At 44.9% G+C, this 22,500-nt stretch overlaps 1 protein-coding gene across 1 annotated transcript in view; it reads right to left on the reverse strand.

Annotated features, from left to right (window-relative positions):
* Positions 1 to 22,500, reverse strand: part of CARPB (Carbonic anhydrase-related protein B) — a 161,118-nt gene that overhangs the window by 37,338 nt on the left and 101,280 nt on the right. Inside the window, exons 3-6 of the mRNA XM_080280964.1 lie at positions 7,658 to 7,794; positions 5,938 to 6,126; positions 4,355 to 4,450; positions 2,585 to 2,651 (exon numbers count right to left, since the gene is read on the reverse strand). Coding sequence (XP_080137090.1) covers positions 2,585 to 2,651; positions 4,355 to 4,450; positions 5,938 to 6,126; positions 7,658 to 7,794 — 489 coding nt within the window. The remainder of the gene's footprint in view (positions 1 to 2,584; positions 2,652 to 4,354; positions 4,451 to 5,937; positions 6,127 to 7,657; positions 7,795 to 22,500) is intronic.

Here is a 22,500-nt window from a genome sequence, read left to right on the forward strand (position 1 = left end):
CAGGAAGGTATTGTGAGAGGAGGAAGGTGTGAAAAGAATGTGGAGGAAGAATGTTTGGAGGGGTGGAGAGAGAGATTGTAGGTATGGAAGGGGGAGGAGGTAGGTGGGGATGGAAAATGTGTGTTGAGGAGTGAAGGTGTGGAGAGAATGTGGAGGAAGAAAGGAAGTGTGGAAGGAATGATGAGAGTGTTGATATGGAAGGAAGGAGGAAGTGAAGACAGAGAATATTGTGTGTGGAGGAAGGAGGAAAGTGTGGAAAGTGTGGTAGGAGGTGGAAGTATGGAGAATGTGGAGTGTAGAGTGGAGGAAGTGGATGCGGAATGTAAGAATGGTGGAGAGAGGAAGAGGAAATGAGAGAAGGAAGGGAGAAACCGAACAAGGAAATCGAGAGGAGAAAACACGCCATAATAATCACTTTCATTTTCATTATTTTCCCTCTTACCTTCATTTCTCTTTCCTCTCTCCTACCTTTCTTACCTCCTTCTCTCTCTCTCTCTCTCTCTCTCTTTCCTCCCCCCTTTCATTTGTTCTTTGTCTGATTCATTTTATCCTCATTTTCTCTGGTGTTCTTCACCGTGCCTCCCTCCTCCCCTTCCATACCCCTTCCTAACCTAATCTAACCTCTTCCACGCCTCATTTTCTTCCTCCTCTTCTCCTCTTCCTCCACTGCTGATGCTCCTCTTAGATAATCTGCTCTTCCTCCTCCTCCTCTTCCTCCTCTTCTCCTCCTCTTCTTTCCTTCTCCCCTAGCCCCGTCCTTCCTGACCTGGTCTAACCTTTTCCACATCTAATTTTTACTATCTTCTCTTACATAACACACTCTCTCTCTCTCTCTCTCTCTCTCTCTCTCTCTCATTATCCCTTTATATATACTCCTCCTCCTCCTCCTCTTCCAATGCTCGTCCTATTTATTAAACTATTTTTTTTCCCTCAGTGTGTTGTAGTGGCAAATTATTTAGGTTTTTGCTTCTGTTTTTATTTTATTTTTTTGCCAGTTTTTCAGATCGTGGCTCAGTGTTCATCGAGCCTTGTTTTTTTTCTGTTTTTTTTTTGGTCTCCTGGGTGTATTGTTGCAGCTAATTTTTCTGTTTTATTGTTTCAGTGGTTTTTGTGTTTGTAGGAGCTGTTTTCATTTTTTTTTTTTAAAGCGAACAATAGCGACGTGGAAAAGCACACAATACATAAACAAACACACATACACACACTCTAGCGTAAGCACAGTGTACCGCGTTTTGCTAAGTCCACCACATCAGTCTCTCCAAACCAACTTGTACTTGGCTCCTGTTCCGTCATACCGCTGTCTGTCAAGCGTTGGAGGTGAAAGAAGACAGCTGACTGTTTTGGAAACCCGGCTGTCGTCTCTAGCTGGTCGCCTCTCCCTCTCTGCCACTTCCTCCTGTCTTTTTTTCTCGGTGTTGAAATGCTGTGTCACTCTTTCTACCTCTTCCTGTCTCTTTCTTGACGCTGTCCTGTCTCTCCCTCTTTACCTCCTGTCCTGCCGCTGTCCTTCTGTCTCTCCCTCTTAGTCTCTTCGTGTCTCTTTCTCGCTGTCGATCTTCTGTGTCTGTCTTAACCTGCTCTGTCACAATTCTTAGGAGTCTGTGCAGCGTAAGGGCAAAAATGAAGGTCGTAAAGGGATTAAAATACAGATGTAGAGAGACGCCGGACGTATGTTAGGCGAGGAAATAGTGAGATGTATGCGTGACTGTGGAAAATATTGTAGATGGTATGGAAAGAAATGAGAGTTGTGGGTGACAGTGGAAGAAATGAGTTGTTTGTAAGGTATGAATGGTGGTAATTAGGATGATGATGATGATGATGATGATGATGATTATGGTGGTGGTGGTGGTGGTGGTGACGACGTTAACGGTGGCGGTGATGATGATGATAAATGGAAGTTATTGTGCATGGTCCCGAACGAAATGAGAAGTGACGTACGCGATGGTGAGACAAATGAATGTTGTTGATGAAAGAATTGTGAGTGATGAACATGGTAGTGAAAGAAAAAAAGAATAATGGGTGTTAGATTATGAACTATGGAGAACTAGTGACAGAGAAAAACGAACAGACTAAAGAGGAGGAAGGGAGGATGCAGTGACTGGATGAAGGATGAAACATGGGATTGTGAACGATGTATTTTGAAGGACAAGGGATACTGAGTTGAATGGGCAGAATGAAAAATTGTGAAAAAAAAATGGAGACAGGGCCGAGCGATGAAGAGTCAAGTGGGATATGAAACGAAGTGAGATGAAAAGAGGACGCAAGAAATGGAAAAAGATGTGAAATTAGGATAAAAGTTCTTGGTAATGGTAAGATGAAAGTCAAGGATGAAAAACTGTAAAGAAAAATAAGTAAAAATTTGAGTCGAATGCGGATGAGTCAAAGGAAATGTAGAAAAAAATCATGGTAGTAATGAGTCATGATTTTGTCGAGTCACTTACGGGTACTTTAGAGTGTGAGTCATGAGTGATATAAAGGTGGAGGGGGAATGATAAGTGGAGGGGAAAAAAGGGAGAGAGAGAGAAATAAAGGGAGAACTTGGGGATGTGGATTGACTTCTTTTTTTCTTTCTTTCTCTACTTACCGACATTCTTGATCTGGTCCACACCCGCTGTTAGTTGACTCAGGGCCGGGTTGGACCTCTCACCGATCTATCCACGAGAGAATTGAAAGCATTAATGTTTGCGGAGTGGTAAGGCGAGAATGATGTGAAAATTGATTGTGCTGTGTCGGGGGTATGCTGGAAGGGAGTTTGTTTTCTTGGTGTGGATCTTGTTTGGGTTGTTTTATTGTTGTCTTTCCCTGTTTCTTATTGTTGCTTGTGGTGGTGGGTGGTGATGGTGGTGGTTGTGGTGGTGGTAGGTGGTGGTTGTGGTAGATGGTGATGGTGGTGGTTGTGGTGGTGGTAGGTGGTGATGGTGGTGATTGTGGGTTGTGATGGTGGTGGTGGTAGGTGGTGATGTGGTCGCTGTGGTAGGTAGTGATGGTGGTGGTAGGTGGTGATGTGGTAGCTGTGGTAGGTGGTGATGGTGGTGGTTGTGGTTGTTGTGGTGATTGTGGTAATAGTGATGGTAGTTCCGTTGTTAATGTTTTGTGTTTGTAGTTGATGGGATGTGTGAGTTAATTTGATATATGTGAAGATTTTACTGCGATACCTAAGCTTCAGGTATTTTTAAGCTGCTTTGCCTTCGTTTGATCTTATTTCATATAGAAAAACATCTTTGTATGACTGTGCATGTATATCCCCGTGTGTGTGTGTGTGTGTGTGTGTGTGTGTGTGTGTGTGTGTGTGTGTACGTGAAATGAAAAATGTACCTGTCTGTGTATGACCTTGTGTGTGTGTTTATGTACGTGTGAGACGAATAGTATGCCTGTGTATGTATGACCTTGTGTGTGTGTTTATGTACGTGTGAGATGATTGGGGTGCCAGTGTATGTATGACCTTGTGTGTGTGTTTATGTACGTGTGAGACGAAGAGTATGCCTGTGTATGTATGACCTTGTGTGTGTGTTTATGTACGTGTGAGACGAATAGTATGCCTGTGTATGTATGACCTTGTGTGTGTGTTTATGTACGTGTGAGACGAATAGTATGCCTGTGTATGTATGACCTTGTGTGTGTGTTTATGTACGTGTGAGACGAAGAGTATGCCTGTGTATGTATGTCCTTGTGTGTGTGTTAATGTGTGTGAGACGAACAGTATGTCTATCTTTGTATGACCCTGTGTGTATGTTTGTGTACGCGTGTGGGTGTACATGCATATATATTCACAGTTGGGACGTGATAGCGGGTTATAACAAAAACAGTGAGAGCATTTGCGAGGGTCAGGTGTGTGAGGCCGGTGTCAGGTGTGTGGGGGAGTTGGCAGGTGTTGTCACGCGCGCGCGCGTGCGCGTGCGTGTGCGTGTGTGTGTGTGTGTGTGTGTGTGTGTGTGTGTGTGTGTGTGTGTATTTAAATGAACTATATTGTGTTTGCGTGTCATTTCCTGCAAGTTGGATTAATATGATTAAGTGTGTTTGTGCTTTCGTATTTTTGTGTTTGTGTGTAGGTGTGTTTGTATGTGTCTATAAATCCTATGCAGCATTTGTATATTCGTGCAGTTTTTGTATTTGGGCTTGGGTGACAGTGACTTAAGATATAATAAAAAAAAATGCCATAAATACCTGAAATGTAAGTAAATGTTGCCAATATGTACAAGTAGTAAAGGAACTGGATATTGATACTCTTGCTTGTAAATGATGCGGTAAACATTGATAGAGTTGCTTGTAAATTCTTCATTAAACATTGATACACTTGCCTGTAAATGCTAAGAGGATGTTTATAAGGGTTTAACAAGGTCATCAATGCCTTTACCTGTAGAAGGATTGAAATGCCGACAATGCCATACGCCTTATCCAATGCCTGGGAGAAGTTTGTGTAGAGCTGGGAGTTGAAGCCGAAGATCTGGAGCTGTTGAGAGAAAGTGGAAATATTAGTTGAGTTTACCCTTGATGTCTAGTCTCTCTCTCTCTCTCTCTCTCTCTCTCTCTCTTTCTCTGCACACCTACCAACCAAACAACCAAGCTATCCTCCTACCTACCCTCCTACCTACCTACCTACCTACCTACCTACCTACCTACCAACCAACCTACCTACCCTCTTACCTACCTATCTATCTATCAGTCTATCTATCTATCCATTTATCCGTGTGACCCAGCATTATACGGGGTCAGTAAGTATGTATGGGGGGACAGAGTGGAAAAGAGGAACAGAAATTTGCGTTCTTTTGAAGCGGCCATTAATATTCATATACATTTTTCCACATAATTCGTTGGGGGAGGGAGGGAGTTAGAGAGGGAGGGATGGAGGGAAAAGGGAGGGAGGGAAGGGATGAGGAAGGGAGGGAGGGTTAGAGATGTATGGAGGTAGGAAGGGGTAGGGGAAGTTTTGAGAGAGAGAGAGAGAGAGAGAGAGAGAGAGAGAGAGAGAGAGAGAGAGAGAGAGCAATAAACAAACAACTCTGCTACCTATTATTACGTCATCCGATTGGGGCGTGGTCGTGCAGTTGTTTTTGTTGTTGTTGTTGTTATTATTATAGCTGTGATATTTCGACTTCCTGTTCTTTCTTTATTCCTTTCTCTCTCTCTCTCTCTAATATTTGTGTTCCTGTCCGTGATTTTTATTCGTGTTTGTCTGTCTTCCTTTCGTTCTGTTAATCCGTTCGTATTCATTTCTGTTTACCTTCTGTCTATCTCCTCATATACCTTCCTTGCTAAACCCCTGCCTGACTCTCCCTCCTACCCCCTATTCTGCCTCCATTCCTGCCTACTCTCCGTTCTGCCTACTTTTCATTCTACCTACTCGCCATCGCGCCTACATCAGCGCCTACCCTCCGACCTGTAACCATTTCTGCCAACCCTTTGCCTTGTCCACATGTCTGCCTACTCTCCGTCCTTCCTATCTTGCCTCACTTCCATCATGTTCACATTCCTGCCTACCCTCCTTCCTGTCCACATTCCTGCCTACCCTCCTACCTGTCCACATTCCTGCCTACCCTACGTCCTGCTTACCCTACGTCCTCCCAATCCTGCCTACCCTTCACCCTGTCCACATTCCTACCCACCCTCCTACCTGTCCACATTCCTGCCTACCCTCCTACCTATCCACATTCATGCGTACCCTCCTACCTGTCCACATTCATGCGTACCCTCCTACCTGTCCACATTCCTGCCTACCTTCCTACCTGTCCACATTCCTGCCTACCTTCCTACCTGTCCACATTCCTGCCCACCTTCCTACCTGTCCACATTCCTGCCTACCTTCCTACCTGTCCACATTCCTGCCTACCTTCCTACCTGTCCACATTCCTGCCTACCTTCCTACCTGTCCACATTCCTGCCTACCTTCCTACCTGTTCACATTCCTGCCCACCCTCCGTCCTGCCTATCGTGCCTCACCTCCGCTGGGAACGCCCTGCCGTTGATGGTGTGCTCAGATCCCAAGAGGTCCACCTGTCCGTATCTCAGGTGTGCCTCGGTCAGCTGGTAGCGGTAGGACAGGGGGCCGCCCGTCACGTTGATCGGGGTCTTGCCGCCATCCAGGGTCAGCACCACACTGTGACCTGTGTTCTCCAGCATGCCTGAGACCTGAGGGGGAGAAGGCGGTGGGTCAAATGGGGCTGAGGCATGAGTGAGGGTAGGGTGAGTGAGGGAAAGATAGTGTAGGGTAGGGTTGGTTTGTTGGGTTTAGTTGGATTAGGTTGGATTGGGTTTTGTTGGGTTGGATTGAGTTTGGTTGGGTTAGGTTGGATTGAGTTTGGTTGGGTTAGGTTGGATTGGGTTGGTTTGTTAGGTTGGATTGAGTTGGGTTAGGTTAGGTTAGGTTTAAGTGAAGTTAGGTTGAGTGAGTGGAAGATAGTTTAGGGTAGGTTAGGTTTGGGTGGTAGGCTGGGTTAGGTTACGTTTGGTTTGATTAGGTTGGTTTCAGTTGTGTTAGGTTAGGTTAGAATAGATGACCTTAGATTACGTCGAGTTGGGCGACGTCAAGGAGAGATAGGCAAGGATAGATTGGGTCGAGTTACGTTTAGTTTTTTAAGGCTACTTTGACCTGGATTGGGTTAAGTTAGATTAGGCTAGGTTAGATTAGGGCGGAATGGATTAGACTAGGTAATACTGAATATAGTTGGCTATGATTTGGCAAGGTTAGCTCAGGAATAAGCGGGTTATGTTGGAGTCAGATTGAATAACACGTGAGGTGAGGCGAGCTGAGGCGAATTAGGGCGATCCAAGGTGAGGGAGCGGTGGAAGTAATGGAGATAATGGCGTAGTTGTGACAGAATAACTAACTTACTGACAGGCGCCGAGTGAATAAAAGTGTGGCTAACTAAATTATTCCTTTATTGATCAGGTGGAAGATGGCGCAAGCGAGGGAATTGCGGAGAATCTTGAGAATACAGGCTGAATGATTGACCACGTCACTCAGATGATGTGTTTCTGTAGCTAGCATATTTTGTGTGTTTTATGCCATTACCAGACGATTTCACTCAGCTTTGGAGAGTACCCTGGTAGTGAAGGGGTTAATGAAGGCTGTATCTAACCCCCCCAATTCGAAAAATCTCTCCTGAGCTGAATAAAATCGTCTGAAGTAGCGAGACTATGGTGAAAAAGGAGTCATCGTTTTGAAGGGTTGGAGTGGGTGAGGATCTTTGAATGAATGATATGCTGACTGGCTGATTGTTTTTTTTATTATTATTATTATTATTATTATTGTTATTATTATTATTATTATTATTATTATTTTACTGACTGAACCTGTGCCTATCGACAAGGAAGAGGGAAAGATTGTGGCCATAGAAGGGGACTGAATAAATAAGTTACTCTTTATTTTTTTGCCTGGCTAAATCACTTGCTAATTGCTAACTGACTACGTGAATTATTGACTGAGTAAGTGAATGAGTCCGTGAGTAAATGAGGGAGGGAGTGAATGAATGAGTGAATGAATGCGTGAGTGAATGAGTGAATAAGTGAATGAACGAGTAAATGAGTAAGTGCGTTCGTGCTTGTCGACATAGAGGTGATGATGGTTAATGTAATAGAGGAAGACTGAATAACTGAATGACTGAGCGTATGATAAACTGCAGACTGACTCTCTGCTAACTGACTGACTGAGTGGACCGACCCTGTGCTTGTCGACGTGGAGGAGGCGGAGGTTGGGGTCGTACAGAAGGCGGGCTGGGTCGACGTCGATGGGCGATTGGCGTCTACCTTTACTGCACAAGCTCCAGTCTGGGTTGATCAGGCCCCAGAAGTCAGGACCTGGGGGTGGGAGAGACGTGGTTAATGTGATAGATAGGTAGATAGATTGATGGATAGATAGACAGATAGGTAGATAGATTGGTAGACTGATAGATAAAGAGAAAGAGAGGGCGAGTTGATGGAAGATAAAAGAGGAGAGGTGCGGATGAAGAGAGGAAGGAAGGAAAGAGAGGAGAAACGAGAAACAGATGGTGAATGAGGGAAGTTTTATGATATAGGTATTCCATGAGAGGAGGAAGAAGAGGGAGAAAAGGAGACAGCAAGAGTAAACGAAGAAAGATAAGAGAGAAAGACCACTGAAAATATAACATACATCAAGACATCCCGTATCCCTCAATAATTCACTCTTAAAAATAAAAACTTCTTCTCTTCCACAAAACCCACATAAACCCACAAACAACAGAGTAATGAATTTTCCACAAGGCGCAGTTTGAAATAAATATGAATTTCCCCGGTGGCCCATAAGAACTTAGATAATTGTGGAATCCATTATATTTCTCGACGTTATGTGACAGAGCGGTACAGAGGAGGGCGTGGGGGGAGGCAGGGTAATTGTCCTTCCGTCTCTCTTTTAAATTTATGTTGGACTTGCAGTATGTGGGGAGATTAGGTTAAGTTAGGCTAGAATAAGTTAGATTAGCCGTCCGTTTTCTTTGCTTAGCCATCAGATCTAACTTAAACCAATCCATCTAATTTCTAGTTAATGTTCTAGCCTATCTGACCTAGGCTGACCTTTTTCTTCTATAATCTAACAACCCAACCTAACATAACCTCAGAGAACCTTGTATCTAATCTAACAACCAAACCTACCCTACCCTACCCCACCCTACCCTACCCTACCCCACCCCACCCCACCCTACCCTACCCTACCCTACCCTACCCTACCCTACCCTACCCTACCCTACCCTACCCTACCCTATCCTACCCTACCCTACTCTACCCTACCCTACCCTACCCTACCCTACCCTACCCTACCCTACCCTACCCTACCCTAACAACCTAGCATACCCTTACCTAACCTACCCTACCCTAACCTAGCCTAGCCTAACCTAACCTAACCTAACCTCGCCTAACCTAACCTAATCTACCAAACCCTAACCCAACCTACCTTACTTTAACCTAGACTAGCCTAACTTAACCTAACCTCGCCTAACCTGAGCTAACCCTTTTCGTGGCCTCCCGTGTCTGTTCACCTTGCCGTCCTCTAAACAATGGGATAATGTGTTGCGGTATGGTGGGTGGGTTTGCGACGGGCGGTTTGATGGTATATTTATGTCACTCCCTGGATTGGGGCCACGCACGCACTCTCAAGCACACGCACACGCACACGCACATACATACATGCGTACATAAACACATGCGTACATACATACATACACACGTGCGACCTTGGCATTTTATATTGTTAGACATATTTATTGACCACAAATATGCATGACTTTAAACACACACACACACACACACACACACACACACACACTTTTTAGATCCAGGTAGGCATTTATTGACCACAAATATACTTGACCTACAGCACACACACACACACACACACACACACACACACACACACATTTTAGATCCAGGTAGGCATTTATTGACCACAAATATACTTGACCTACAGCACACACACACACACACACACACACACACACACACACACACAAGTGCCAGACCTTGACACACTCACAGGGCTCACGCAAGGCCCCCCCAGCGTTCATTCACTCAACCTTCACGCTTCCTAACACCTTTTCTTAGGCGATTTATTTTGCCTATTATACCTTACCCTCCTGTGTTATATAGATTCTTCCATCATCGCCATACTCTGCATAAATAACGTACAAAAGGATATTAACCAGCCATATCCTAAAATAAATCGCTAAGGAAGAGGTGTTAGGGAGCCTCCTTATCCGACGAGAATACAGCCCATTGACCTTCATCTAAATAGTAGAAATTTATTAACCTCTTTACTGCCATTAACTATTTACTATTTACTATTAGCTCCTTTACTACTGTCATGTCTGTTTTTTGCCTTATTCCTAGTACTTTCTTGTGATTTTATTTTGCTTAGAGATGACCCTCAGGTAGGAGAAAGGTGTGTGTGTGTGTGTGTGTGTGTGTGTGTGTGTGTGTGTGTGTGTGTGTGAGAGAGAGAGAGAGAGAGAGAGAGAGAGAATTTTAATTTTATTTGTATACTCTTTTCACTTTAACTTGACCCAGATTTTCGTCCTTTTATGGCATATTTCACATAGCACAGAGGCAGAAAAAAGATGGTACTCTACACATCCTTTCCATAGCACTTCTTCGTGACTAGCATCATATTCTAGTGTTAATCCATTTCTAAACCTCAACATTCAAGGAGGAGAGATGCCAATTTTAGGCCAAGTGAGAGTTAAAAGAGTATAGTAACAAAAATAAGTATAAGATGTAGTTTTAGTGAGAGGGGTAACGGTAACTATTTCACAGGGTAATGCAGTAACTCCCTGGGTAACGCTGGCTCTTAAGAGGGTAATTACCGAGTGTGGTTAATGGGGTTAATGGAAGCGTGATTAGTGTGTGGATAATTTTGGGTATTTAGTGTCGGGGAGAGGGAGATAATGAGGTGATAGGGGGTCAGATTGTGATGGTACTCGTGGTGAAACGTGGAGGGAGAGATAAGGAGAGAGAGAGAGAGAGAGAGAGAGAGAGAGAGAGAGAGAGAGAGAGAGTGAGTGAGAGAGAGAGAGAGAGAGAGAGAGAGAGAGGATAGTAGCAGTAGTAGAGTAGTAGTAGTAGTCGTAGTAGTGGTGGTGATGATTGTGAAGTTGTAGTGAAACTTGGGTAACAAGATCCATAGACTATTTCCCCCATTTAACATACTACAGAAGTCAATGCTAATACTGCCATTAAAAGAGAGAGAGAGAGAGAGAGAGAGAGAGAGAGAGAGAGAGAGAGAGAGAGAGAGAGAGAGAGAGACTGAATCAGGGTAAGGGAGAACCAGAAAAAACAAGAATAACAATGAATGAAAGTGAGAAAGTGGGAGAGATAAAGAGAGTAGGCGAGAGATACACTCCCCGACAACCTCCCCTCGGCTTTAAACCCCACAGGATATCCTAGCAACCCCCTGGAACCCCACTAATTGATGCAGTGTTGTGGTGGCGCTATATTTGGACCCGGACGAGGTGGGTGGGTGTGTGTGGGTAGCTGTTGGGGTCAGGTCCGGTTGGGTTGAGAGAGAGAGAGGGGGGGGAGGGGGGGAGTTAAGAACAAAGAGTAGGAGGATGTGAATGGAGAGAGAGAGAGAGAGAGAGAGAGAGAGAGAGAGAGAGAGAGAGAGAGAGAGAGGAGTGGGCGATGAGAGGGGTGAGGAACAGCCTTCTAAAGATAAGAGGTGAGTGAGTGAGAGAAGAGGGATGGGTGGAGGGGAAAGGAGGTAAGAGGAGGAAGTAGAAGAATGGCAAGGGCTTGGAGGGGGAGGAGAAGGAGAGAGGGAAGGAGATGAGGGAAGGAAGGAGAAAGTGGAGGAGGAGGAGGGTAGGAAAGAGAGTAGAGGAAGGAAAGAGTGAGAGGAGATAAGGAGGGAGTACAGAGTGAGAGGTTATGTAAAGGAGGAGGAGAAGGAGAGGAGCGGAGAGCGGAATCGAAGGAAGGAAGGAAGGAAGCAGAGAGGGACGAAAAGAATATGAGACGAAAGAAGAGAAGGAAAGACGAGATATACAGAAAAGAGGAGAGTGAGGGGAATAGAAAATAGGAAAGACGAAAAGAAAACAGTGCAGGAGAAAGAGGAGGAGGAACTTAGGGAAGAAAATGTGATGAAGGGGAAAAAGGGGGAGTTGGAAGGAATAACAATTAAATAAAGGAAGGGAAGACGAGAGAAGAAAAGGAAGAGAGAGAGAGAGAGAGAGAGAGAGAGAGAGAGAGAGAGAGAGGATGTGAAAGAAATGGGAGGCAGGAAGTAAAGAAGAACAATAAGAAGGAACATAGGAAGAACGGTAGAACAAGCTAAAGTTAAGGATTGCAGAACAGGATAATAGGAAGAGGGGAGGAACGAGGAGAAAATGTAAAGTTTATATAATTGAAGTGACGCTTGGGAAAGGGTCAGAGGAGAGGGGGAATTAGAGAAAGTGAGAGAGGGGATGAAAGAGAGCGAATGAGAGGAAGGGAGGAAGGTGAGAGAGAGAATTATATTAGCGAAAGTGGGTTAAGAAGGTTCGTGAGTGACAATGGTAACTGAGAGAGAGAGAGAGAGAGAGAGAGAGAGAGAGAGAGAGAGAGAGAGAGAGAGAGAGAGAGAGAGGGAGGGAGGTAAACAGGCAATAACGAAAGAGAAAGAGGTTGAAGATTTGAAAAATGAGAGAAAACAATAGAGGGAGAGAGAGAGAGAGAGAGAGAGAGAGAGAGAGAGAGAGAGAGAGAGAGAGAGGTAAACAGGCAATAACGAGAGAGAGGTTGAAGAGTTGAAAAATGAGAGAAGAGAAAACAAGACGTAATAGGGCGAACTTCCATCCCGTTTGTTTACAAGCATATCTATTTCTATCTATCGAGGGGGCCTGCACGTAATCGCCTGTCTGTGTGTATGTGTACCTTTGTGTGCGTCTGTTTACCTGACTGTGCCTGTTTACTTGTGTGTGTGTGTGTGTGTGTGTGTGTGTGTGTGTGTGTGTGTTTACCTTATCTGTGTTTGTTTACCTTGTGTGTATGTGTTTACCTGTCAGTCATTGTGTTTGTCAGTGTAGTGTGTTTGTTAACATGGCCCAGTTATTTGTCACTTTCAGGTTATTGCACATGTCAGTGACAGGGAAGGCTTAGGCTGCGGCTCTGTGTCCTTTTCATAACGCTTCTTCGTGACTAGTATCATCCTAGAGATAATCCATTGCTCTAGCTTAGTATGCAAAATTGAGAGAGAATATAAAAATGAGTGTACAGTAGAGTAAGTGAAATCTGGGTTGCAAGTACCAAAGAGTTTTTGGTCGCGCTCTCGGACATGGAGTTTCGCGTTGTTTACTTTCTATGCAGTGGGCTCTCTGTTTGCGTTTCTTCGATACGGTATTGTTTATGTGCCTGAATAATACGTACTGCATTTGCTGGTGGAATGATGATGATGACGATGATGATGGTGAGCCGTATACCTGTCATTGTTTTATTTCTGCCTTATTAGTTTCGAGTCTGTCACTGTAATAGGGTGTGGATGATGATGATGGTGATGATGATAATGATAATAATGATAACGAACCTTGTAAATATTTCTTTCCACCCTGTCCATATTAAGTCTTGCCCTCATCATTACACTCACTTTTACCCATCTGTCTGAAATCTTTGTGTATCCGCCCCTCCATTAATCTTCTTTAATGATCCATGTCTTGATCATTAGCTCTTTGCGTTAATGTCTAAGTGCTCTTGCTGGCCCCGTGTCAGGCTGGTAGTTAGGATGGAGGATAGGAATGGATTTATTGATGTGAGGTGTGTATGAGGTCGATGGAAGAAATGGAGAAGGATGGAGGTTCATAAAGTTGGTGGAGAAAGATGGGGTCGATGGTGAGTTGGTGGAGAAGGATGGGGTTGATGGTAAGTTGGTGGAGAAGGATGGAGTTGATGGTGAGTTGGTGGAGAAGGATGGGGTTCATGGTGAGTTGGCGGAGAAGGATGGGGTTGATGGTGAGTTGGTGGAGAAGGATGAGGTCGATGATGAGTTGGTGGAGGAGGATGGGGTTGATGGTGAGTTGGTGGAGAAGGATTAGTGTTGATGGTGAGTTGATGGAGAAGGATGGGGTTGATGGTGACGATGTTGTAGTTAGCGCGTGGTGAGATAGATTGTATAGAGATTGGTGTAGATAGATTTAGTAATAGATATAGATCCATAGATAGATAAACCACAAACAGTAAAGCGTGATTTATTGCCGCGTAGATAAAAAGTGTGGAGGTGTTAGAAGTGCAGTTGTTAAAGATGATATGGATGTAATAAAATAGTATTGGAGAGAGAGAGAGAGAGAGAGAGAGAGAGAGAGAGAGAGAGAGAGAGAGAGAGAGAGACCCCGAATTAATAAGAATGTAAAAGAGTACAGAAACAGGCTTGGATTTTTACAACAACACACATATAATTGGAGACCCAGTTATATCCATGTAGATTAAAGATAGATAAATAGATAGACAGTATGGAAAGACAAAGATAGATAGATTTTTACAATGCAGGACTTACCGATGTAGAGAAATTGATAGTGTTGAGAGATACAGGTGAACAAAGATATACAAACAGGAAGAACAGATGAAAATGGAGCCATAGAAAGTATGGAGAAGAAAAAAAACAGAAAACAATAATAATAATATATAATAGATAGGTTGTACAGAAAAATTTACCTGAAGAAGAACGTAAAGAGGGAAGAAAGAGGTAGGTAAGGAGGAGTAGAGATAAAGAGAGAAGAGGTGTGAAATAGGGGAAGGGTGTGGTGGTGACGTGTGGGGAGGGAGGTAGGGAGGCTGGGGTGAGGAGGGAGGTGGGGAGAATGGTGTGGAGGGGATGGGGAGGATAGGATAGGGAAGGAGGTGGTAAGGGAGGAGGTGGGGAGGCAGGGGTGGAGAGGGAGATGGGAACACTGGACTAGGGAGGGAGGTGGGGAGTGTGGAGTGGGGAGGGAAGTGGGGAGGCGTGAGGGGGAGGCTGGGAAACATAGAGGTCACTGGGGAATCGACCGAGTGCCAACAGGAATGCAGAGACAAACACCACTACCACCACCATAACCACAGCTACCACAATCACTACCACCATCACATCTACCAATCACGCCGCCACTACTACTACCACAAAAACCACTACTACCCACCACAGTCTTACCTACCACTATCATCGCTTCACCACTACTACCACAACTACCACCACCACTACTACTACAGCTACAACTACCACCACAACCACAACTACCACCATCACTACCACAACTACTACCACCACTATTACCATCACCCTCACCACCACCATCACCTCCAAAGATACCACAACCACAGCTACCACCACTACCACAACTGCCACTATCACCACCACAACAGCCACCACCATCACTTCCCTCCCATCCGTCTTACTGGTACTGATGTATTCACCTTTGCTGTGTTGGCTCTCTCTCTCTCTCTCTCTCTCTCTCTCTCTCTCTCTCTCCTTGCATTTCTTTCACACTAGAACAGTATTCTTATTTCTTTCTTCTCACATCTGGATCTGTCTCTTTCTCTCATTTTCTCAGTATGCCAAAAATCTTACAAAGCCAAGCCACTAGCAAACCATTCAGTACATAAGCCAGCCAGTAAGCGAAACATGAGAAGCAAGAGAGAGAGAGAGAGAAAGAGAGAGAGAGAGAGAGAGAGAGAGAGAGAGAGAGAGAGAGAGTGTGTGTGTGTGTGTGTGTGTGTGTGTGTGTGTGAGATCGAAGTAGTGAAAGTTGGGTGGCAAAATACGTAGACTTTATATACCCTTTATCATAATAGTCAGAACCAATAATTACAATTAAGAGACAGAGAGAGAGAGAGAGAGAGAGTGAGAACCTTGCCTCTACCATCTACCGAAAAAATGCTCTTGTTTACGAAGACTTGTATAAAATGTGATTGTGGGCTTGTTGGTTAAATTTGCTGTGGGTAAAAAAAAAAAAAAAATGAAAATAAAAAATAGATTTGTTTAAACGCGCAACAAGTCATCAGAATGCAGGCCTCGACCCCGGCACTGGACGAGCCCACACCTGCATCGGGAATAATGGCGGTGTTTTTGTGTACCTGGTTGTGTGTGTGTGTGTGTGTGTGTTGTAGTATATTGAGAGAGAGAGAGAGAGAGAGAGAGAGAGAGAGAGAGAGAGAGAATAATTATACTTATGACTGCAAGCGTGCGTGTGTTTACTTAATTATGTGTGTGTGTGTGTGTGTGTGTGTGTGTGTGTGTGTGTGTGTGTGTGTGTGTGTGTGAGTATCAGCCAGTGACCATCCATGAGTTGTACGGACATGCGAGTGCGTGCTTGTGTGCGTGAATAAGCGTGCATTTCTGTGTGTGTTTGTGTGCATGAGTATGTGTGTAGTTATTTGTAAGTTCTTGTGTGTGTGTGTGTGTGTGTGTGTGTGTGTGTGTGTGTGTGTGTGCGCATGAGTTGTTGATTGTACGTGCTTATGTGCGTGAGCGTTTGTGCGTGTATGTGTGTACGTGTTTTTTTGTGTCTTTGCGTCATGGATGCATGTTTTTGCGTGTGTGTATGTGTGTGCGCGTTGGTGCATTCGTGCATGCATGCGGAATTCCTTACACGAAGACATGTTTGTGTGTTTATTGGAAAGTTGTTTTTCCTTGCTGGATGCATGAATACGTTTTTGTGCGTGTGTGTGTGTGCGTGCTTAGTTGTTTGTGCGTGGTTGTGGTGTGCGTGCGTGTGTGATGTGCAGGTGTAAATCCAAATTACGTCCCATAACTTGTCCGTCAACTCCGTAAACTAAACGAGACAACATTATTTTGGCCAGTTGGCAGGCAGAGGCGGTCACAGGGGGGGGGGGTGAGGTCACTGGCATATAATGAGAAGGTGGATAGGAGGGTGGGTTGGGAGTAGAAAGATGAGTAGATAATTAGATAGATAAATGGATGGATAGATAGATGGATAGAGAGAGAGAGAGAGAGAGAGAGAGAGAGAGAGAGATTGATAGGTGTGTGAATGGATGGATGCATGAATGAATGAATTGATGGGTAGGTAGATAGATAGATAAATGTATGGATGAACAGGTAGACAGATTGACTGGATGGTTAGATAGCCAGGTAGATGGGTAAATATATCGATAGATGGATGGATAGGCCAATAGGTAGGTTGGTTGAGTGGCTGGTTGGTTTGGTATTCATGTCGATATATAAATAGGTAGGTAAGTAGGTCTCTTGGATGGTCTGAAAGATAGGTAAGTAGGTTGGTATGTAGGTAAGTGGAAGGAAAGACATACTGACGGGTTGATGTACAGGAAAGAATGTAAAGTTGTGATTCCCCAATGAAGAATATCGATGTTAGCAAAATTAGCATACAATAAAGGAATATGCAGAAATTACAGTCCAGTTGATGTAGATATTAATGTATTTCTAGACACTCAGATAGTTAGTTAAAAAGATAAACTGATTCCCACACAGCCATAAAGATAAGACTAATAATAAACTAAGCCCTCGGTGAAACGAATCTCTCTCTATCTCTCTATCTCTCACTCTCTCATCACAGGCGGAGGTCCCCATGGCGTGATCAAAGAAAGAGAGTTAGAAGCGATATAAATCATTCAACTCTTTAATCTCGATCCCCTTGTCTGTGTTCTCGGCCTCACCGCTCCTTCAATCACAATCTCAAGTGGAGGGAGGGGGGTGGATGGATCGTTGGTGGATCTGTGTAATTGCTGGTGGCGTGGTGGAGGTGCTGGGTGAAGTGATACATGAGAAGTGGAAGTGGGAATGAGTTGGAGGAGCGGTGTTGTGAGAGGGGTGTGTGTGATGGATTGCTCGTGGGAGGGTGTAATTGTCGAAATGTAAGAAGAGGGAAATGAAGGTGGGAAGGAGATGGAAGAGGGGTGAAGTGGAAGTGTTGATGATACAGTTCGGTGTTTGTAATCATTGGTGAAGTGGTTGGGGGTAGTTAGGGAAGTGTGAGAGTTGATACGAGGAGAAGAGAAGAGGGAAAGATATGGAAGAGGAAGTGGAGTGTGGTGGATTGATGATTGATGTCCGTAGTTATTGTTTTGGGGAGTAGTTAAGAAAAATAGGAGTGATGTAAGAAGCTAGGAGCAGTAGAGGTGAAATAAGGAAGGTTTTTATGCAAGAGATCATCGCAGGGAAGGGGTTAAGGAGGATATCTGAACCCCATCATCACGAAATCCCCCCAGAGCTGAAGAAAATGTCTGACGGTAGCACCAATCAATAAAGTACAAGCCATTCGTGATCTTTAACCCCTTCACTCAAATGACGTGTTTTATATTCTTGCTATCTCCAGACGATTTAATTCAGCTTAGGGGAGACTTCGAAGAGTTAGCAGATATAACCTCTAGTAACTTCTTTATTCCAAGTCCTCTGCCCAAAAGCTAACTAAAAACCGTCTTGGAGCTGAATGAAACCGTCTTAGAGCTGAACAAAATCGTCTGTAGGAGGCAAGAATAAGGGAGAGGAATACGTAATAGTGTGGATTAATGCAAGGCAAGTGGAGGAGGGGGCGGGTAATCGATGATCGAGCGAAATATGGACGAGTTGTTGGTTTACGCCTCCATAACTAAACACAAATTGATTCTTGCCTTCAGTAACGAGGGATTGCGTGTGTGGGTGTAGGTGTGGGCTTGTTTTGTGTGTGTGTGTGTGTGTGTGTGGGTGGGTGTGTTTGTGTACATCAGATGCGGAGGTAAAAGAAGATAATAATGGGGGGGGGAGAGAGAGAGAGAGAGAGAGAGAGAGAGAGAGAGAGAGAGAGAGAGAGATTGTATATATATATACTGTCTATATATATATATATATATATATATATATATATATATATATATATATATATATATATATATATATATATATATATAACATCGCCACCACCACCCTCATCATTCGCTATGTACGGGAGAGAGTTAAAACGTTTTTTTTGTGTGTGTGTGTGTGTGTGTGTGTGTGTGTGTGTGTGTGTGAGGCCAGTGACCAGAGAAGTGATAGCCCTGAAGCAATCACTTAGAATTCTCTCATTTTGGCCGAACTGGACAGATGTATGTAGATGCTGGAATTAATGTGGGATTGTGAGGCCCTCCTGTGTCGAATTAGGTCTGGGTTTAAAGGTGAGAGAGAGAGAGAGAGAGAGAGAGAGAGAGAGAGAGAGAGAGAGAGAGAGAGAGAGAGAGAGAACTTTCACATTCAGAAATACAAAGGACAGATAACAGACAAAAATATGATATAAATAGAATAAGTGGAAGAAAAAAAGTAGACTAATTGATTAAGATGTTAATGATATGGGTGAAAAACTAATAAAGAGAGAGAGAGAGACAGAGAGAGAGAGAGAGAGAGAGAGAGAGAGAGCAGGGTGACACCTACAGTAACCATCCCTAACCCCACCCCACCCCAAACCAGGTAGTTAAGACAGGGCAATTAGAGAGCAGAGACGGCGGCAGGTGAGGTATGGGCGTGGGGGAGGTGGTAAATGAGAGGTTGGTTGTGTTTTTATCAGTTGGCGATACGGGGAGGGCAGGCAGAACACCTTTGTATTTTTTATCTCTTGTATTTCTTGTGTTCTGTTTCTCGGTTTCACATGACTCTCTCTCTCTCTCTCTCTCTCTCTCTCTCTCCACAATTACAGAGGAGAGACAGCGGAGTGTGAGCTATGGGTGTGGGGGGAGATGGCAAATGATAACCTAACCTGTGTTTTTTCAGTGACACAAGAAAGGTCAGTAAAACACATTTCTCTCTCTCTCTCTCTCTCTCTCTCTCTCTCTCTCTCTCCCCTTTCACACCCCCTTCCTCTCCCCTTTTTAATAGGTACTAATGGAGAAGGGAGGGAAATTCTGGACTGCTGAGAAAAATAGTGAGGAAGCCACTGTCAGGAGGGGAGGGGAGGGGAGGGGAGGGAAGGGGAGGGGAGAGGAGAGCTGGGAAGAGAGGGTGGGGGTGAGAATGTGGGGAGGGGAAAGAGATGGTAGGGGAGAGAGCAGGGGAAGAAGGATGGGGGGAAAGAGGTTAGAGGTAAACGGGAGGGTGAGGGGAGGAAAGGGGGGGGGAGAGTGAAGAACGGAAGATACGTGGAGGTGAGGGGGAGGAAGGAAAAGATTGAGATGAGGGTGGGGGGTGGAAGGAAGGAGTTGGTGGGAGTGGGTGGTGGAGATAAGGAGGATGAGGGGAGGGGTCGAGGGTGGGGTGTGGGTGGAGAGGGGGAGGCAGGGAGGATGGCAGCGATGTTCCTAGTAATCTCGGTCGCCATTTAATTACTCGGCCTCCACCTCTCGACCTTGGCCTGTCCCCCTCCATCTTCACGCTCGACATCTTACATCCCAGTATTTTTAACTTGCTTTAAAAATATGTTTCTCTTAATTTTCCCGCGCCTGGGAGTCGCTAATTTTCTTCTGTCTTTTTCTATGTATATATTTTTTATTTTCTATCTTCATCTGTCTTGTTTTTTTTATTAGTATTGTTATTACACTACTGCTACTGCGACTTCTTCTACTACTGCTACTGCTACTGCTATTACTACTACTGCTACTACTACGGCTACTACTGTTGCTGCTAGTATTATTACTGTTATTATTATTATTATTATTATTATTACTATTATTGTTACTGACTTTTTTTCTTATTAATATCTTCATTCCTCTCTCTCTCTCTCTCTCTCTCTCTCTCTCTCTCTCTCAAACACACACACACACACACACACACACACACACACACACACACACACACACACACACACACACACACACACACACACACACACACACCATCCGTCCGGCACTGCTACAGGGAGTGGCTTCCTCGGTGACAATATTGATCCGTAAAACCCCTGTGTTGTTGATGCCAGGCCTGATTTGAGAGAGAGAGAGAGAGAGAGAGAGAGAGAGAGAGAGAGAGAGAGAGAGAGAGAGAGAGAGAGAGAGAACTGAACAAGTGGGGTAATGAGGCGAAAGGTAAAGAATGAAAATTAATAAAATAATGTGTGTGTGTTTGTGTGTAATGAAAATTAATAAAATAATGTGTGTGTGTTTGTGTGTAATGAAAATTAATAAAATAATGTGTGTGTGTTTGTGTGTGTGTGTGTGTGTGTGTGTGTGTGTGTGTGTGTGTGTGTGTGTGTGTGTGTGAGAGAGAGAGAGAGAGTCGGGATGCGTGGATGAGAAAAGTGATGAATACGAAATGAATCCGATAAATTTCCTGATCCAAGAGACACACGGAATAAGGTCGAATATTTGAAAGTCGATATTTGGGATGAAGAGGTCGATACAAGGGAGTAGATAGAATTTCAGTGGGTGGGGAGAGGTGGATATGTGGGTGGAATGTTGGAGGAGTGTGAGGACGAGAGATCAAGTGTGGATGATGCAGAGGGGGAATGAGTGTTTTGATTTGTCCGACTTCTCTCATAGTTGAATACCTACCTGTCCTCACCTTTTTTTTTTCTCACTCTACCTCTCACACCTGTCCTCGCTCTTCCTCTCACACCTGCCCTCATTATCGCCTCGCACCTACCTTCTCTATCCCTTCATATCTATCCCTGCACGTCTGTCGCTACACCTGCCTTCCTTCCCCCCACACCTGAACTACACTTGTCTTTCCTTTCCTCCCACACACTTGTCTTCACTCTCCCCTCACACATCTGGCCCCATACCTGCCTTTCTTTCCCCAGCACACAAGCTCTCAGTCTCCCCCTCGCACCTCGCACACCTTCCCCCACACCTGCCTTTCCTTCCCCCTCCACACATCTGCCTTCACTCCCTCACTCCCCCCACATCTGTCTTTCGTTTCCTCCCACACACCAGCTCTCAATTTGACCGCTTTCCCCACACACCTGCCTTCACTCTCCCCACACTCCCCCTTCACCTGCCTTCCTTCCCCCCCCTCACCTGGCCTCACACCTGCATCTAATGAGCTCCTCTCGTGCCATTTGGCTGCTCCTCCAAGCCTCGTGTCCGGCGGCTGTTAAGACCCGCTCCCCGCTGTTAATTTAGTCTCAATCAGCCCACTCACTCCCCTAGGCTGCTCCTGCTCTTCCCCCTCCCCGCCCCGCCCCGCCCCAACCCACCCCCAACCATCTTAACCGCTGATGCAAGAAGGGGCGGCGGTGGCAGATTGCATTTAGGAGCTGGTAGTGTGGCTGGACTTCAGAGTTTTATCATAAACTTTTTATTTGAGGTATTAATAGACAGCTGGCGCAGAAAGGAGCAAGGTGGAGTGCTGTCAGATTAATTAGTTTAACACCTGGTACGTGGAAATCAGACGCAGAACCGAAATTGATGATGATGATGATGATGATGATGATGATGATGGTTTGGTCATACTTGAAAGTGTGGTAGTCAGTGTTAACCTTCAGACAGCGTAAGGTATCCCACTGGCGAGTAAAATTGTCAGGCGTTAACCAGAGTAAAATAGGTAAATATTCCCCCAGTTCTTAATAGTTAAATAAGGAGAGGAAGGCGGAAGCAACTGGTAAGGGACAGTGTGTGGTGTGTTGTGGTGTGGTGTGTTGTGGTGTGGTGTGATGTGGTGTAGTGTTGTATAGTGTGGTATGGTGTAGTGTGGTGTGGTGTAGTGTGGTGTGTGGTGTAGTGTGGTAGGGCTGTGTAGTGTTGTGTAAAGCGACCCTTGTCCTCACACAAGCTCAGGTTCCTTATCCTCACCTCACAGCTTCTTTCGCCCTTCAGCTTCTTGCCCTGCTCACCTTTCTTCTATATAATCTTCATTTTTTTCCCCCTTCCATTTGTCTCCTTAGCTTCTTGTCCCCATCTCCTCATGTTCTTTGTCCTCTCCATCCCCTTCCCTTCTTTAGCTCTTGCCCTCTCCTACCTCCCATCACCTCCTCTCCAATCCTGTACATTCCTCATCTTCCCCCCCCCCATTCTTTTCTCCCCTCTCGCTTCCCCCACTCCTCCTCTCTTCTCCCGTCCCCTGCTCATCCCCCTTGGCTTTTTCCCCCCTTCCTCTCCTTAGTTCTTTCCCTCTCCTTTTCCCCCATCTCTCCTCTTCTCTCCTATCATCTCCTGCCCCCTCATCATCCCATCCTCTTCCTCTCCTCGGCTCTTTTCTTT

The sequence above is a fragment of the Coenobita brevimanus genome, chromosome 87 (assembly GCF_032717465.1).
Source record: "Coenobita brevimanus isolate Jiangsu-jjx chromosome 87, ASM3271746v2, whole genome shotgun sequence".
In the NCBI taxonomy this organism is placed as follows: Eukaryota; Metazoa; Arthropoda; class Malacostraca; order Decapoda; family Coenobitidae; genus Coenobita; species Coenobita brevimanus.